General features: G+C 29.5%; 1 protein-coding gene across 1 annotated transcript; it reads right to left on the bottom strand.

Annotated features, from left to right (window-relative positions):
* Positions 1 to 12351: 12351 nt before the first annotated feature.
* LOC109818879 (transcription factor MYBS3) lies at positions 12352 to 14220 on the bottom strand. Its single transcript, XM_020384415.3, has 3 exons — positions 13744 to 14220; positions 12956 to 13152; positions 12352 to 12827 (listed from the first exon to the last, which is right to left on the bottom strand). Exons 1-3 carry the CDS (start codon positions 14042 to 14044, stop codon positions 12480 to 12482), a joined length of 846 nt encoding a protein of 281 aa, XP_020240004.1. The 5' UTR covers positions 14045 to 14220; the 3' UTR covers positions 12352 to 12479.
* Positions 14221 to 19955: the final 5735 nt, after the last annotated feature.

The following is a 19955-nucleotide window of genomic DNA, read 5'->3' on the forward strand; positions in this document are numbered from 1 at the left end:
GAGGAGAGTCATAATATTTACATTTTCACATGGTTATTTTATATATAATTCTATAATGATGAAATATTATTCATTTTGAGTCTAAATTTTTGTAATTTTGCTTTTAGTTATCATTTTAAAAAAATTTCAATCATTAAAGTATGTGTATGTTTTATAAATTATATATTTTTTCTCTTATTTTATCGATGTAAAATCTTATTTATATCTCAATATGTCAAGTCGACACTATTTATAACCCCAACCAAACACTATTGACTCTACCAGAGGGATCAAACACAATACCAAGAATAATTTAAGTACATATCTAATTATTAATAGTTCAACAACAAATTCTTATATCACACAGCCTAGATAAGATGCCCATTTTTAAAATGAAAATGAAATCATTGTGTCATGGATCGAGCTTAAGCCAATCCATACGATGGTCATACTAGCCTAGATGATGAGAAAGTTCAATAACACAAGTGTTAACTTCAGTTAATATTGTGAGTAGAAAAATTAACTTCCACTCCTTATATGATCATAAGGAGTAAAATTAGTTTTTACACTACAACAACATAATGACATATAATTTTCTACAAAATGTCTTGATATTGTAGACAAGGAAGCCGATCTAACTACATTTATATATACTAATGACAAGGTAACATGTACATATTTAATATGTCTTGTCATTCTAGTGGGATTATACTTAAGTATTAGAATTTGTTTTAAGTTACCTTATTTTTCTCCTTTTCATATTGTCTCAATTTTATCAAAATCTTAGTTAAGTTAATTTCGGACTTTCTAACATATCAAGACTAAATATATTTGAAATTTCATATTAGACGTATCAATATCACTTTAAATAAGTCAACAATTTCTTTTAGATATGTCAACAATTCATTTTGGTTCAAATCTACCTTAGACACATAGAAGTTAAACCTAAACTTTCTAGCATATGTTGAGTGTCTTTTATGCATGAATTGCACTCAACTTTTGGTTCTCTTTTTGGTAATTGTAAATATTTATATGTTATTTTACCCCCTAAATTGGAAGAATCAAAGTATACTAAAAGGGTAGAAGAGTAGTAGCAAAATCTTAATGTTTTCCCTCCATTTTTGTAGAAAAATTGAGAAGACAGAGTTCCACAGTCATAACTATGGTTCTGGAGCTATGGCTGTGGAAATCTGGGGAGAAATTTTGAAGGCCAGAAACTTGCAGCTATAGCTGTGGTTCTACAGCTATAGCTGTGAAAATATGGAATGCTCATTTTTTATTCCAGAGACTTGAAGCTAAAGCTATAGGTCTAAAGCTTGAGCGTTGAGGCTTGGGAGATTAAGGAAAGTCACAGAGACTCACAGCCATAGCTGTGGTTTCATAGCTACAACTTAGGGAGTTGCTTAATCATGAAGGAGTTTCTACAGCCATGGCTGTGGAGCTACAGTTGCAGCGCCAGGAGTTGCTTCATCTTGAAGGACTCTCCACAGCCATAACTGTGGTTCTACAGCCACAGCGGTGGAGTTAAAAAAGTGCAAATCTCCCTTGTTTGAAGTTGATATAAAAGGGGAACAACGAGGGAAACAGGGCATCACGAAACACAAAGAGAAACAGGATTGAGACCTCAGAGAAGAGAGAAATAGAGGAAGAACGAAGACTTGGGCAGCTGGGTCATTTGGGAACGAAGCCCAACCCTTTATTTTCACCTCCCACTTTGTAATCTCTTCTTTTACTTCTTATATCTTGTAATGGCCATGTGTGGCTAAACTCATTAAGGATTGGTTAGATGTAACTGATAACTCTTCTTCTTCTTAAATATATGCATTTTGATCTTATTATTTGTGTTTGTTTCTTTACTTAATGCTTCTATCGGTTTGATCACCCGTGGTATGATTTTGGTTTTTGAATCCAGTTGGAAAACGTTTTTGAAAACCCGAACTGAATCTTACACCTAATCATTTCTCGTTCTAGGAATAGACTTGATTTGGTTAGTCACATTGTTCAAGTCACTGTTCTTAATGCGAAGTGTTAAACTCAAAACATAGAGGAATCATGTTTTGAGATTAATGACTTTAGGATTCAACCTTGAGGAATCTTGTTGGATTACTAAATGAAGGTGGAAATAATGAAATTAGAATCGCATTTATTTTAAGAAGATCTACGAGTTAACAAGTACTTCTGAACCAATCCTTGTTTCTTAACCTTTTTTTTACTACTTTCATTTTAGGCTAAAAATCTATTTTAGTCCCTTATAATAATTGTTTGTTTCAATTTAGTCCCACTTTTATTTTTGGTCTCAATTTGATCCCTAATAAATTAATTGGTTGCAATGTAGGACTTCCGTCTAAATTATTTAAACGGAGTTAACTGTTGGCCACGTGGCATGCACGTGAATGCCACGTAGATGCAGAGGTGGATGCCAATTTTTTTTAAAACACATGGAACCAGAACGGCCCGTTCTGACGGCCCGTTCTGACGGCCCGTTCTGAAACTAGAACGAGCCGTTCTGAGTGCACTCTTCGTTAAACACAAACTGTCGATGATTATAGTTCACGGTTGTGAATCGTGGAAGGAAAAAGACCCAAGGTACAAAACATTTCAAACACTGGATTTGGTAATATTGTCAATGGAAATTGATAACTTCAATTGCTAAACAGTTGGGCTATACAGTGTATCATTAAGGACAATGCAGTGTATTACTAATGACAATGGGAACAGATTTTATTTCATTGTTAATCAAACTGGAGTGAACCACTTACTACCAAATTGACACTATAAAGTAAAGGATGAAATGACATGATATTTTTTCTTGAAGTCATTAACGATGTACCCCAACAATAACAACCCGTTCTTGAAGAGGTAGAACCTGAAGTAAAGGAAGAGGATACACAAGACTAACATTTCATCACACAACCACATGCAATGTCGGATCTAAGTTAATCATAGTGAGGGCACTTCCCCCCACTAAAATTTTTTTCATTTTTTTTTATATATATATAAAATAATAATTTTATAAAATATATATTATTAATTATATTTTAATTATCTTGTTATATCTAATATAATAAATACATTAATAAATTTTTTATATTTTATTTTATTGTTTAATTGTTTTTTATTTTTTGGTAAAATTATCTTCATTTTTAATGAAGAAAAAATTTACTTACTTCAAGATTAAGTCTTGATAGATTTATTTTACTTAATAATTAATGTTTTATATCAAATTTTTAAAAATTTAATTAGATCTAATTTATAAATTTTTTTAAAAAAATTAAAAATCATATGATACTTCGTTAAATTAATTCAAAATAACATATAAAGTATTTTTGTTTTAAATGAGTGTAAAAATTTAGAGGACACTAAAAGAAAATAAATTAATAATTTTATTATGTTTATCCTATTAATGTTTATCATTTTATTCCTCTAATTTTAAATAAGTTGCAAAAAATTATTAAGTGATACTTAAATATTTTTTCAGACAGAAAGAGAAAAAGGAAAAGTTATCACTCTATTTATAAGACAATTGTATTTTATAAAAATAAGTAATTTTAAAATTTTTATCATAAAAAAATATTTTTCAAAATTATTATAGTTCTGGAACGGGCTGTTCTGCATCCAGAACGGGCCGTTCTTTTGTACTCGTGGTGTGTTAATTTTGTATTTGGAACGGCTCGTTCTGAGACAGAACGAGCCGTTCTGGTTCCAGGTGTTTTCAAGAAATTTGGCATCCGCGTGACATCCACTTGTGCATCTACGTGGCATCCACGTGGCCAACAGTTAACTATGTTTACATAATTTATACGGAAGTCCCACATTGCAACCAATTAATTTATTAGGGACCAAATTGAGACCAAAAATAAAAGTGGGATTAAATTCAAACAAACAATTATTATAAGGGACTAAAATAGGCTTTTAACCTTCATTTTATTGTGTTGCCTTACATCATCTTAACTCAAATGCAATTCCATCAACATTCTCTTTTAAATCATTAGAGCAAGAATTACTAAACTCTCAAATCCCTGAGAACGATACTTAATTACTACATCGAAACTTGGTCCACTTGCCAAGTGAAGAGATTGCGAAAATCCTTATCAGTATACTAAGACTAACTTTATTTGAGATTTTATCTCAAACAATCAACAATCAACTTTAGACAAATCAATAATACATCATCTCAGATATGTCAACAAATCAACTTAATTTTAGTTCAAATCTACCTTAGACGTGTCAAATAACAAATTTATTTCATTTGAGAAAATCATTTTTTATAAGATTTCTTATATCTCTTCCCACATAACATGTTTTCACAATTAAATCAATAATTGGCATTTTAGATACTTACAAATAAATGGATAATCACAATTTTTCTTATAACTTGATATGTTTGAGATGAACATGGATAATGAATTTAAAGTAAATTGTTAACTTATCTAAAGTAAATTGTTAATGTGCATGAAATGGACTCATAAATAGAGCTGGTCTTGGTATGCTAGAATACTAGAGTTTAAGTTTTTATTGATTTTTCCTTATTTTCGTGTACAAATCATTGTACCTTTATTTTTGTTTGTCTAAGTAATCTAAAATTCTAATAAAAAAGTAGTCTAAAATTTGATCAAACTAGAACTTGTCAACAATCCTTGTAGAAGGATATTAATTTTGGAATCTTTTATACTCATGTTCTTTGTACGCACCAATTCAATAATAGTTACTAAGGTACCTTATTACACTGTGAATGTACAGTCACAATATTTATATTAATAATATAATTTTTATTAATTAAAGGTTATACTAATAGATGTAAATCTAACGCCTAAATGTTAGGATATGATAAATTTTTTAGTTGTTGAAGTACGTTTACAGAATTATTATTTTTTCCCCCATAAGACTTATAAAATATGAGTGCATTAATTGCTGACTCTATTGAGGATAGTAGTTAAGTTCATAATAATTTCATAATATAGTGATGACTCTGTATGCTTGACTTTGACGTCTTGTATTGCATGCATGTTGTTTAAAAATTGTTTGATATCTTTTATATTTTCCACTACAAATTGTAAACTTTAAGAAAAGGTACAACCGAACACACAAGTAATTAGAATGAATCACAATAAGGTTTCAAACAGAGCAATGGATTATTCTCTTTTGCCAATGAAAACCATGGATTTCTGCATCAGAATTTAACAAGAAGAACAAAGTGCTTTTTTATGTTAAGAAGAACGATTTATGATTCATCTCGAATCTATATCAAGCTTCAGCTTAATTAAATCCCATTTAACATAATCAAATTAACTTGTTTTTATGGTTTTTCGTCTTCCCAAAATTTGTTTATTTTATTATTTTACATTTTTACATGCTAGGCCAAGTACAGATTTATCCCACGAATGTGCTTGATGCAAAAGTATTCTTCTAGTGATGAAATCTACGTGCCAGAAATTATGAGAGTAAAATTTGAACGTGAAATTGGATTTATATATACGAATTATCGGATCAAAATATCAGGTCGTGCTAAAACATATTCTTTTCAAATGACATCTTAACATAACTGGTTTAAAATTTAAATATTTGTATTTTTTATTTCTCTAATAAAATAAAATTTTTACCTTTATTTTAATTTTTAGTCCTTCTATTATAATTAATATGCAATATTAGCCCCCTAATGATTTTGTGATCAAATTTAGTCTATTAATTATTTTAATCATATCTTCTTATCATTTTTTCTTTAAATAAAACCCTCAAATATTTGTCTTTTTTACTCAAATAATTACATTTTTTGGAATGAACTTGAAATACACATTAAATGTTCAAAAGTTAAAAAAAAAATACTATGAAATATGAAAAGTTGATTGGGTACGAAGTTAAAGGTTTCAAAGAAAGAAAAACTGATTTTTTTTTTTTTTAATTTTAGGTGAAATATGATGTTTTGATTGTGAGTTTTTAGCACATAAGGATTTAAAATAATTTAGAGTTTGTTTGGTTGTGTGTCGATCATGCACATCCTTCTAAATTTTTTTTTGTATCAAATTGATGAAATACGTGAAAGTGATAATGTGTTGGTTCATGATTGACGTGAAAATTCACGTCTCAAATAAAATCAAACATGCTTTGAATAAACTTAATTCAATTCATAAATATTTTGAGCCTTCAAGATTGGCCACTTTAGGGAGGGTTACAATGTGGGCTCTCTCAATGAGGCCTTGGTTTCTTACCCCTAAAAATGTTCCTGCTTTTGAGTTTTAAGACAACCATAAATTCTAGAATCTTCCCCACTTAATTCGTTTATTCAAACAGTATCATATTATCCGTTATTATTATTATTTTTTATGTCATTTTGATTTAAATTTAAAACATTCAACGTTTTAAGTTAAAATTTAAAACTTAAATTAGATTTGATTTCATTTAAATAACAATATTATTTAAGATTTCAGCATGTAGGGGACTAAAATCAGTTTGGGCTTAGTGGTTATTCAAATCCATTGACACTATTGGGCCTTGGCAACATATTCCCAATTAACATTCAACCATGAGACTAGTTATTTTTGTTTGAATCACAAATCAACATCAAGCCATGCATATTGAAAATCCTCTCTTGAATACTCCCCTTTTCCTTTTCCTTCATAATCGTATGTATATATACACACAAGTGGATGCAAATATACTGTAACACGCACTATCGGCGTATACCTCTTGTTTAATTTTTAACTAAACAGTTATAGTGTCAGAATCAAAAGGCTGGGACCTCAACTATACGTGCAGGGGACTTTTCCTTTATGGAATAGTAATATATAGTTCACCTTGGCGTGAAAATCAATTATTTTATAATACAAGCTTTATGGATCTAAATATGATTGCAATAATACTATTGATACATGTCATGCATGACATAATAATAATGAGTAGAAGGGTGTTTCAACACATTCAAAATGACATTGACTCAAGGACCAACCAGGTAAAGCTGCGTCTGAAAAATGTGACAGCATTTATTTTTCTACACCAGATCTAGATGTGGTGGTCCTTATATATGTGATTTCTTCTCTTAACTTTTTCATTTTCTGCTAAAGTTGAGTTCATACCCCAAGTGCATTAACTACTTGTTCTCAGCATAGTCTTTTCATTATTATAGAAATGGTTTATTTCAACTTTCACCTAAACCTATAAAACTCAATAAAAAAACATATATTACTATATTAAAGTTATGACAAATTTTTTAAAGTAACGACAAAGCTTATGCTGGTGGCAACTATATGAACTAATTCATCCTCCTTTAAGATTAAATTGTCCAAACCAGTAAAATTTAAGCTCAATAATCTCTATCTTTTGGTACTGGTCCTTGGAAAAATTGTCTTATTACTGTAGTTTTATGTAAATAATTGTCAATGGAAATCAGAATTAATATATATATATATATATATAGTTGATGTCTCAAAATGGACAAATTTCTTATGTTTCCAGTCTCATGTTAACTTATGCTTACTTTTGAGGGATATATAGCAAAATTTGCTGATGCTAATTTAATTAATGGACAAAAATAAAATATGTGCACACGACAAAAAATGATTGGTCCTGTTTCATATTTATGCGTTTTACTTGCTTTGGAGACATTGCAGAAAAACCGATGCCAATTCAATGGACGAAATTAAGTGATGAATACGACAAAAAGAACACTATTATCCCAGTTAAATATTTATGCGTTTTACTTGCCACTTTTCAGAGATTGAATAATTTACTGATGCCAATTTAATGGACAAATTAAATGATGAAGGCGACTAAAAAAAATGATTGGTCACGTTGAATATGACGTATTCTTTTTTCTTTCTAAAGAAGGGAGGTGAAATCGCACATTTTTCATGCCATAGACATAGAATTTGATCCTTTTTGGTAACAGATTAACGTTGAAAGCAATCAAACGTAAGAAAAACAAAACCTACACAAGTGATTTAAATGATGGAAGATATATATATATAGGACCCATCCAAGGAAGTAGTAACAGGTGTGAAGCTTTGATAATGATGATGTTGAGGGAGTTGGTGAATGGTGATGCTTGCAATATATAAGACGCTTAAATTGTACATATTTAACTTGTGTGCTATATATATAAATATTAAATTTCATGTAAATTGTATATATATTCCTGTATTATCGAAATAAGCTAGACGTAGTTATACTATATAAGAACAAGACAAAATCGCAGCATCCACAATTTTCATGTGAACGATAATAGAGCGTATACGTATGTATACATAAAGCTGGTAGAGTGAAAACTCCAAATAATTGGACACCTCAGAGATGGTTACAGGTAGTAAAGAAGACACGGATTGTTGGTTCAGAGGTCACTATATCTAAAAATTCCTCATAAATATGACATATCATATTCACTCATGCAGACAAAATATATATATATATATAACAAGTCAACAAATAATACAATTGTGTAACTTTAGGGCCTCACGTCTGAATCAAATGATTTTCAATCTTTTGAATTGATGGCCAAAGATTTAATTCTCATCAGAAGCAATAGTTCCAACGTCAATATGTTGTTTTTATATTTGTATAACTAAGAGATATGCCTCCCTCTCATGATGTGCCTATTTTAGCAGTAAAAATGATACTTTTTGTTCAGACTATATATTGGATCGAACCTTAATCATAGTTAAGGGAACAGAAACATGAATAATTTACCCATATTAACACCTTTTGAATATACATACACATAGGCATGTATATTATCTGAGTCAAACTAAATATTGACTTAAAACTCAATATATGATATGAATTTATAAGGAAATTAATTAAATGGACTATAGATCAGCCCATGAAAGGATTTTAACTTGACACAAAAGGCAAGTGACAGGTACATCTAGAGCGAAGGCCCCTACTGGGTTTGATTGGCATATTCTCGATCGATCTTCAGAATCTTGTGTGGACAATCTTCATTTTCATTCTATCCTTATCTTCACATATATTTTTAGTCAAAATGGCTACGGACCTACGGTCACGACCGTATATATAAAAACCTTAAATTTGCATAGCTCATACGTACAGATACTGCTAAACCTCGAAATATATTGCGGGAATCTCCATGACACAATATATTAATAAAAGAGATCTTGTTGCCGTATGATTAAAGTTGAATTGGAAGAATAGACACATGACACAAATATTTTACCTAGTTTTTTGTTGACTTTCCCAAGCTTCGAAATTAAGAAAGCATCTAGTTGAAAATGCCAAAATCATCACTTAACACACCGTTACACTTGTTGTTCGTGTGTAGTACTAGTATATACTACTCAATATGACAATATGATACACGATTTTCTCAAGTCAACATCAGAAAGCCTAATCAATTAAAAAGAACTAGCTAGCTAGATGTAGAATTGACTAATTGACTTAAAGCCACGTGTTTTACATGTTTGCTTTATGGGAAATGCTACTTTGTCTTTTTAATTACTTAGGATGCGACGTTTGAATTTTCTTTTTTGGATTACTTGAAACATTGAAAAACTAAATCAACTTCCTTTATTTAAGTTTGTTAAAGTACCAGCTAGAGTACCAATTCTCTTTACATTAAAATGAAAGGTCACCACGCGAACAAGTTTTTATTATTTTTATATACATCGAGAATTTCTATGTTGTCGTACTATATATTAAAAACTCACTCATGTAAAATGCATGCAAAATCTATACCGCTAATTTTATTTTTCACACATGAAAACATAATTAAAATTATGTGTCTGTTCACTTTGTGGGGGGCATATGCTTTGTTGTGAAGGCTTGTGTAGCCGTGATACTCAATGGATCTGAAGAGTGAAGTATAAAGAAGAAAAGGAATTAATGGAGCAAACCTAAGGATTGTTTATAAGCAATTTCCTGTGCCACATTATGTCACATCAGCTTTTTTTTATTTTTTTTAAGTACTCAAATTTCTACAAGTAATTTTGCTAAAATTTAAACAATTCATAAACACTGAAAAGAGCCGATGTGGCATGATGTGGTACAGGAGATTGCTTATAAGCAACCCTCACTGCAGATACTCTAATGCATCTAAATAATGTGATGTGCACTAATTATATTATCCGATCTGACAGGTTGTTTAGCGTGTGTTTTCTCGTTCTCCCTCAAACAAACGCTCTTGTCCCACAGTCTCTCATTATAACTTCTCTAGTTGAAGAATACCTAGTAGAACATCTGCATGCTAATTAACATATATATATATATATATATATATATATATATATATATATATATATATATATATATATATATATATATATATATATATATATATATACCAAACACGTGCTTAGTTATACTACAATCTTCGAATTTAATATGGAAACAAAATCACCGACTAAAAAATGTCTAACCAAAAATTAATATATGTTCACTATACCAAAATTATTTTTTTGTGGTAATTAATTTATTATTTAGCAGCCATATAAATGGTCATTATTTTTTTTACCAGCATTTAAATAAAGGCTGGTGTATCCAGTGTTGCTAATACTATTACCAGCATTTATATAAAATGCTGGTAAAGATCTACTAAATTGTCGGAAAAACTTATTTTTTTAGTGGCAATTCTAGTAGCCATTTTAAAAGCTATTAAAAGTTTTTTTTTCAATTGTCTCCTTTACTTTAAATAATTTATTCCTATAATTTCCTTTTCTAAATTCATATGAGGGTTGTCTTTTATTTATATATTTTTTAATTGTCTTGTCTCTTAAGAAATGTGAGATTTATAAGGTGAAAGTTGCTCTCTAATTGTTTTATAACACTGTTGAATTTAGTAATAATGGGTGATTTGATACCAATTTAGAATAGTGAATTAGGAGTCAACCCTATAAAATGAACCTGTAAGGTGATAGTTATTATTCACTTATACACTACTTAATTATCTTATAATCGATGTGAGACTTAAGCTTTTTCTAATAAATAATTGTCGCTAATAGTAAACTTTAGTGTAATATAAATACATTTTTAGTGACTATTATATATTAGCCATTAATATTTTTATATGTGGAGGCAATTAAATTATTGTCATTAAATAATTGTCGTTAATAACAAATTTTGTTGTAGTGGTTGCGGGACATTTCTTGACTCCAAGATGCATGTATTGGAATACTAAAAAAAATAGTCATTTATTAACAAATGGACATTGAATTAACCTTCGTTAACATAGCTTTTGTTAGTTTGTGTAACAGAAATTCAACTATCATAATATAGATATTACATGCATGTTAATGAAAAATATTGATCTAATTCACAACTTTTTATTGATTTAAAAAATTTGATACACATAATCAACCCATCAAATGCTAGTATAGAAATTAAGGAATTTTAGATCGGATCAACTTGTTTTAAAGATCCTTGATGCAATTGATGATAACACGGTTTTTATTAGTTTGTTAATTAGCTCCTCTTTGGATCGATTGCCAAGCAATTTCTATGATACATCACTGAAACGAATTTATGTACGTGTCCGAGGCAATTGTTTTTTCTGAAACAAAGAAAGAAAAAATCATTATGATTAAAAAAAATTATAATCCTATTTTTTTTCCTTTACATTATTTGTCATATTTATCATTTTTCTCTCTCTTTCTTTATTATTATCTTTTCATTATCATTATCTTACTCATACATTCCAAAAAAAAGATGTATGTTTTAATTATAAATATAAGAAGAAAGAAAGAAAACGATACATGTATACTTAATGTCACAACTTATGTGAATGAAAATGAAGAAAAAGAAAAAGAAAATTATAAATGATGGGATAAAAAGTAAATATATATAGGATATAACATTAAGTTTACAGAGAAAATTGGTGGGACAAACAATTAAAAAAAAACTTCTAGAATTTATACGAGTGTGACACTGTAGCCGGTGCATATTTAAAGGCTAGACGGCCACCTTTCCAACCCCTAGTGGTAGTGGAGTCCAAAGTCTTCTCATCAACAGAATACAAATTTGCTTTAAATTAAACCGAAAAAATATTTTTTTTTTATAAAAAAACATGGTTCTAAAATTCAGGAAACGAACGAAACTTTCATCCAATCACGTAGAAATTTTTTTCCTTTTTCCATCAGCTGTCTCTAATATCTTGAGTTAATGACATAGTAAAGCACTAAAGGAACCTTGCTGTGATCGATTAAACTTGTTACATTATATACATTGAGAACAAGCTTTTAATACACTATAGGTATATTATATTCGGTAGGAAGGTATCAATGAAGTCGATTACTTTCCTATTAATTGCGAACAAAAAAGTATATCAAATTTCATAGTTGATTAATAATTCCGTTGAACAGACCGAATTAATTTGTAGTCATACAAATAGATATTTGTTATTTCTCTATATAATATATAAACCACCAAGGGATGTGATTGCAAAGATTAATTAGAGTGCTTGATTAATGATTACTAACATTGATTAACACCAACAAGAAAAATGTGTTTTCTTTGATTGATAGTACTTGACAACAAATAAAGGGGGTGCAACCCTTCACAGTTCAAGTCACGCTAATTGGGCCAAGAAGGAAGGAATCTGGGGATGATTTAGTTTGTTCCAGGGCCTTATTCTTGCCTTTGGACACTGCAAGAGTGAGTTCCAGATCAGGAACAACTGCTGCATTATTATTCGAAGATTTCACCTGAGAATGAAGCCACATCGCATGTTCTGCAGTTGGTTGAGCTTGACAATAATTATCATTGTCTTTCTTCTCATCTGATTTGGTTTCTAGTTGAAGAAGTGACAAGGTGACATCGTTCTCGTGAGTTTCACATTTGGATTTTGTAGAAACTAAATCACCTGATTTGCAGTTAGAGCTGTTAATTTGATTTGTGTTGCTAAAACCAGCCTGCCATGATTAATATCCAACAATTACAAGGCATAGAGGAAATTGATTTTAAGACTTATTTTCCAATATAAACAAGAAATAATTAAGTGTATATCATTCAGTTTAATATAAGATCAGGTAATCTGTACCAAGTCAAAAAGACTTGAACGTCTCTTTTTCTTATTCATGGTTGCAAGCCGAATAAAGTACTTCTGAGCATGGCTAGCCACTTGTGTTGGAGTTCTTGTAGTCACATAGTTTCTAGAGATTCCCCTCCAGTCACCTTTTCCCAGCTTCTCAAGGCCAACAAGGAATGTTCGGTGCTCTTCTTCTGTCCATGGTACTCCTATTATATTTGTAGCACAAAAGTTGTTATAATACATAAAAGACATAAATAAAATGATGGATGAGTCATCACAAGGAAGAAAATAGATAGTACTTTTAACAAGAATCAAAATTTTCCCAGCAAAAGTTAACAAAAGTTGCTGCATACTTTCGTAGATAACAAATCTACAACAACAAAGACTGAACTTCCTCATTCCTATGCTAAAAATGAGTGGTAGAAAATGTTAATTCAAACAAAATAGATAAAAACAATTAAACATAATTATGGAGAGATATAAATATGATTTATGCTGTATGTTAAAACCTACGATCAAAGAGTAATTTATGTTTCAAAACGTAACTTTTATTAACTAAATATTATTTTAATACAAATAAAAATTAAGTTATTAAACATCAAGTCAATCCATGTTTGAGGACAAATCTTACAATCATTGTTTAATAGACTTGGCTAATTATAGAGGGCTAAGAGGGGTATTACAAGACAACTTAAAATTAGTAGTAAGTAATTAATATATCATTTAGCATTAAGTTATAGAGGACAAAGAGAGAAATGTACGTGGATGAATATATATCTCAGTGTGAGCTAGCATACCTTTCTTCCTGTCTTGTGGTCGAACAATGAGGCCATCTGAATCTGATAAATAGCCAATAGAGTTTTTGTCAGAAAGGTCATCAATGGAGGATATTCTTGAGGAAGAAAATGAGGACGATGGAGAGGATGATGAGGGCAAGGAATCCATGCTAAAGCTTTTCTTGATGGTGAGAGAAGAATTAGAATTTGATATGTCTAGTTGAACCCCGAAGAGGCGAACTCCTACAAAAGTTGCTCTGAAAAATGCACAGGTCCTGGAATTATGCCCTATGTTTCCACAATGTGAGCACTTCCTTCCCATTTTCCCCTTCTTAGCAGCACAAAACCAAAATGTGTGTCTTTGAGAGGGGCTTTAAAGAAAGAAAGAAGGAAAGACAAAGAGCAGAAACTTAGAGATGTGTTTGGTGGTATATATGATGATGATGATGATGAGTGAGGTGTGGGGTTTGTGAAATTGGACGCACACCTAGAGAAATTAATTGGATGGACATAGTTTATTGTTGAAATATACTTTTGCAATTTTTTTTTTTATTCTTTTCCTCTTTTATACACAAAAGAAATCATGAGGATATAGATACCTTATCTTATTTATTAGTACTTGTGTTTCTGGGATTACACACGGCACTTGTGATGATGGGTGATGCGTATATACTCAACTGTACAGGTATGTACTTTTATAGTGCTTTTAAACACGATTTTTTTAATTTTTATTTTATACGAACCGTAAATATTTACAAAATTGCACTTTTTTCAACTAACTGAAATATATTTTTTTATGTCATTTTTTACTTGTATGTACACGGAAAATGTATCAATCAAGGAAAAGGATTATTTTTATATTACAATTAATAATTAATCATTAATGAAAGATTTAATTATACTTTTTTTCCCATCTATATTTTATTAAGCCTTAATAAAAATAAACAAAATGCAATTTGTGCTCTTCAAAAAGGATTATCTCAATGCAATGACCGCTTAGGAAGTGATGAAAGAAAACATTATCACACCCATAATTTGATACAATTTATCGGTGTTTATTCGATAAACAATACATTCGAGTCAGAAGAGATTCTGTATTTGTCTAAATAATTGTCATTAATTGGCATAAGTTTCCATTATTAATTATAATATTTGATAATTCAATCATAATGTTCGTCATCCAAGAATTTTCTCGAGAGATCCCAAAAACCTCAAAATCCATAAATGCATGATGAGTGGACATAAAACCACAGTTTATAAAGACTACAACGATAGGTAACCCTCACTTAATATTTTGAATTAGGACTACCGATTGGTCTTTTTAGAAATAATCTTTTAGACCGAAACATAATCATATGAACTTACTTTAAAAGAAGTCACTAATTAAAATATAATAGATTACTTATAAAAGTACCATTCAAGAAACACTCTTAATGTGTAAAAACACTCCAGGTTTGAACTTCCCTCTATTTCAATCTTTGGGTAGGTTCATATAAAATAGTCGTCGTCTCTACGTATGACTTAAGGGGAAAAAGAAATATCATAGAAAAGAAGTATTTTGAAAGTTGTGTCCATCAACCAACATTACTTGCTATGGAAATTACTAAATTAAGAAACGTGAAGGGGACGTGAGAATTAGATTTCATGATTTCACCAAACTTTTATTAATTTGAATGTTTAAAGGGATTGGTTCCAACCAAAACCATGGAGACTGGAAAGCATTCCTTTTGGGATGAGTCAGTCAATAGATATTCCTCAATATGCTGTTCAAAGTCAGAAATAAATGTGATCTTAATTGCTTTCTGGTAACTTCCAAACCCTGCTTTGGGCTAGCTAGTCTCTTTATTCAAACGTTATTTAAAGACCTACTTCGTTTTTTTTAGAGAAGAATAAAATTCACTCTTTTTTTTTCATATACAACATCTTTTATAATCAGGGATTAAAAAGTTTGTTTGAAAAAGACAATAGGTAAAATCAATGGTTGCAAATAAGCGTCAAATAGAGGCGTGAGAAAAAAAAATGCTAAAACGTTTTCTTCTTTTTTTCTTTTTTTTTCCTAAGACACGATATAAAGGTTTAATTGGTTAATTATCATGCAATTAATTAACCTAATAATTAATCCACATGGTTAGAACAGCTGGTTAATAGTTCATTCATTCCTCTGATATATATATCATTTTGATTAAATACTTAATTATAAAGAGAAGGGAAAGGTGGAGAAGAAACTAAAGAACCCAGGACAACAAGCATTAGACATATCACATCATGTTTTAAAAGCAGCATGCAGGTGCTTTTTGCAAAGGTACATTTACCATAATTAAAATCTGAGATTCATTAGTAAGGGATGTATTCATGTTCATGGGGTAACGTAATTAAATTATTTATGGAAACGTACAGTTAACTCACCCACCTAGCTAGTGGTTTAATTTTATGTTATTATTAAATCTGATGGGCCAACTTAATTAATTATTAACAATTTCAATCGACATCTTCTGCGTTTAATAATGCAATTAGAATTTGAAGCTAAGTTGAGGATTTTTTACTCTTCTAATTTCTGCAGCAGTAAACACGTTTATTTGGTCATTTAGTTACATAAACGTGTTTACTGCTTCCAAGAGTAAAAGGGGTATTCAAAAACCTATCAATCAAGAGGTTATGTAAAGAAAACAAAACCAGAAGAAAAAATTATTTAGCACAAGAAGCAATATATACTAGAAGGTGGGTTCATATACACCAATCAGCATTGTCAACCCTAAGAACCACTTCCACGAAAAAAGGATTATAAGTGAAAGGAATGGACAAGAAGAGAATGAGAGAGAAAGTATGGATATTGAAGTCACAAAAGCAAAAGGATTCAGGTGGATGGAAGAAGCAGGAGAATCTAGAGACTCTCGACCACATCTCAACCCAATCATTTGCATGGATTCAAGAAGAATATGGAAAAATAATAATATATAAGTGTTAATTATTATTTTTTCTTTTTTACAACAATTATTTATTTATTTTTATTGATATATTAACCATTTTTTATCGTTAAAAAAATAAATACTTATCAACAAGTTGATTTTTTGTACATTATATAAAGAGTGATTAAGTGGATTTTAGAGTAATGTGTTACATATATATTTTTATTTTCTTCCAGACATTATTTATAAGATTCAAATATATTTTTATTTTTTAAATGCATGAATTTAGACACAATATTATATAAATCTTGAAAAATAAACAGAATTTTAAATTATACTATAAGTTTACTAAAATTTAATTACTTCACGACATTAGCTAGTTTATGACACAATACTTTTTTCATTCTTTTCTAACAGAATGTAGGGACAATATAGTCACATATTTCTCCACAAATTTCGTAAACAATTGTAGACTGAAAGAAATGTAGGAGATTGTCTCAAAGTGGAGGGGTTTATGAGAAATTTTTGTCCCTACAAAATTGGGAAGAGATTTTGGCTTTCCTATATTCAAAGAAGTTGAGAACAATAAGTTAATTTGGAAGAACAAATAGCACTTGTACAATCCACTTGCCGAATGCTTACGTGTAGAAAATATTGGGAAAAACCCAAGTCCCACATCGACTAGAGATTAGGCAATTGAATAGTATATAAGTGGAAAGCAACCCTCACCTTACAAGCCGGTTTTGTAGGGTTGAGTTAGGCTTAATCCACTATTCTAACATGATATCAGAGCCATTTAGATCCACTTTAAATGGGCCACCCACCATTGATGCATGCCTCATAGGCATGAGGGGGTGTATTGGAAAAAAACCCAAGTCCCGCCTATCCTAGATCATTAAAAAGGGCCACCCACCATTTATCCACGTACCAAGCTCAATAGTGCTGGACGTGAGGGGGTGTATTGGGAAAAACCCAAGTCCCACATCGACTAGAGATTAGGCAATTGAATAGTATATAAGTGGAAAGCAACCCTCACCTTACAAGCCGGTTTTGTAGGGTTGAGTTAGGCTTAATCCACTATTCTAACAGAAAATTCTAGTAAAATTAGGATATTAAATAGGTTTTAGCATAATATCATGTTATAAAAGCAATACACTTGGTCATAAGCCACAACACACACGGATAATTAGTCTTTGAATATCGTGGAAAATGAAGAAGCACCACTTTCAAACATAGGATGTAGAAACAAGTTAAAGAACGGGCTAGGATGGTTCTCATGTCTCAATCAATCAAAGACCTAAAACAATGACGAATCATTAATAATTAATCTTCCACATTGTTTAACTTTTTAATTAATTTATCATGATCAATCATATTATATATCAGAGGAGGGGCAGTGTGTCCACTTAAACTGAAAAGATGGATTACATCACTAAAATCCAGTATGTATAAGCACTTAGTTTCTACAGATATAATTTCACGCCACTTAATTTGCAACAACTAACTATAGCTACATTTATATTAAGAGTAATATATAATTGGTAGGCTTACAGCTTTTCTCAACTCTCAGTATCCAAAGACACCACTTGGTTGACGCAAAGGATCATGATGTGTTTATTAAATGGAAATAGTTGATCATGCAACTTTTTTAATGCATAATTCCTCGTTAACTTGGCCTTCAAATTTTGCTAAGAGGTATCGTCTCTAGTTATCACTATCCTCAAGTCAAAAGCAACACAAATGCAATAATAATGATTATACAGATGAGGAAACTGGGAGTTGTATTCAACGGTCCATTCTTGTGCATGTCAGACAACTATGAAATAATTTACCTGTTCCAATCATCTCACTATTTTTTTTTTAATCTAATATCATCTATGGCTATTAAAAACCATTAACATTAAATTTAATCAAACTTGAATTACACCCAATCATACATTGTTTCGGTTTTGGGTTTATCGATTATTATTGATAACCAGACTATATATATATATATATATTACTGTTATATTATATATATATATATAACTATCGTGAATTCTTACAATATTTTAAAATTGATAATTAAAATTTAATTTATGCTCGCTGAATGTAATTAAAATTTAAAATTACCACTTATTATACATTATTTTAACACAACTATATTTATAAGTACATGAAGTGATTCCTTCCCAGCGCATTCAATCTTATGCGGTATACATGGTTCGGTAATTAAAATGAAGATTAAAATATTTTATTTATATAATTTTATTTATTTTATCTTTAATTTTTCATAATTTAAAATCAATTTTTTTAGTTACTAAAGTTTAAAATAGATTTTTTTTAATTCCTAAACATGTAACTTTTTAATTATTTTAATCGTTATTGTTCTTTTTTTTTTTGTAATTTTATTTATCTTGTGTTAATATAATATATATTTTTAATTTTGTGAGGATGAAAAAATGTGTCCTAACAATGAACGTTACAAGTGAAAGTAAAAAAAAAAAATACAAAATGTCAATAAACTTAATTTAAAATAATTCAACAAAATAAATTCAACATAAAATATATAAAATTGAAATGATACTTCTATCACATTAATATATATATATATATATATATATATATATATATAAAACAAATTAACAACATAAACCAAAATGATTAAAACAATTGCAAATATAAGAACTAAAAAATATATATTAAATTTTAAAGACTAAAATAATTTAAAATATATAAATATATAAAGTTAAAAATTTATTTCAAACTATAAGAATTTAAAAAATAAAATGAATGAAAATATACCAACTTTTTTTTTTTTAGGTGAAAATATACCAACTTAAAAAAGTATTTTAAAGTAAAATGAATGAGGAGAGGAATCTCCCTAATATATTTTTATAGTTTCTGTATATATTAAAAAAAATGACGTGTTTTATTAAAATGTATAAACTAAAACATATTAAATTGAAATTTGAAAATTGTAATAAAAAATATTTTACCATATTAATTTATATAAGCCTGCCACTGTCGATTGGTTGCAGAGCTTCATTTCTTTCTAGAATTTTCAGCTTTCAAATAAAAATAAAGTCATTACCACTGGACTCCACTTTTATAATCATCGACCTTATGATGTGCTGTACGGACATTTCCATAACAAATCTTTTGACACTAAATTTGTTATTAGGGTGTGCAAGAGTTTGAGAGTTGATTTTTATATAAAAAGTATATATATTCTATATATAAATACCTATCACAAGTTTTTTTTTTCTTTCTGTGCGTGTAATCATAAACAATAAATTAAATTTTTACCACATAGAATAAATAAAATAAGTTCATAAAAACAAAATA

This window comes from Cajanus cajan, chromosome 1, assembly GCF_000230855.2.
Source record: "Cajanus cajan strain Asha chromosome 1, NIPB_CcT2T_4, whole genome shotgun sequence".
In the NCBI taxonomy this organism is placed as follows: domain Eukaryota; kingdom Viridiplantae; phylum Streptophyta; class Magnoliopsida; order Fabales; family Fabaceae; genus Cajanus; species Cajanus cajan.

Bases quoted from the DNA above. Each gene is read 5' to 3' on its own strand.
- LOC109818879 (XM_020384415.3), bottom strand. From the start codon at position 14,044: ATGGGAAGGAAGTGCTCACATTGTGGAAACATAGGGCATAATTCCAGG. The intron at 13,153-13,743 runs GTATGCTAGCTC...CAAATATAATAG, and splicing joins ACCACAAGACAGGAAGAAAG to GAGTACCATGGACAGAAGAA. The intron at 12,828-12,955 runs GTACAGATTACC...TAATCATGGCAG, and splicing joins GTTCAAGTCTTTTTGACTTG to GCTGGTTTTAGCAACACAAA.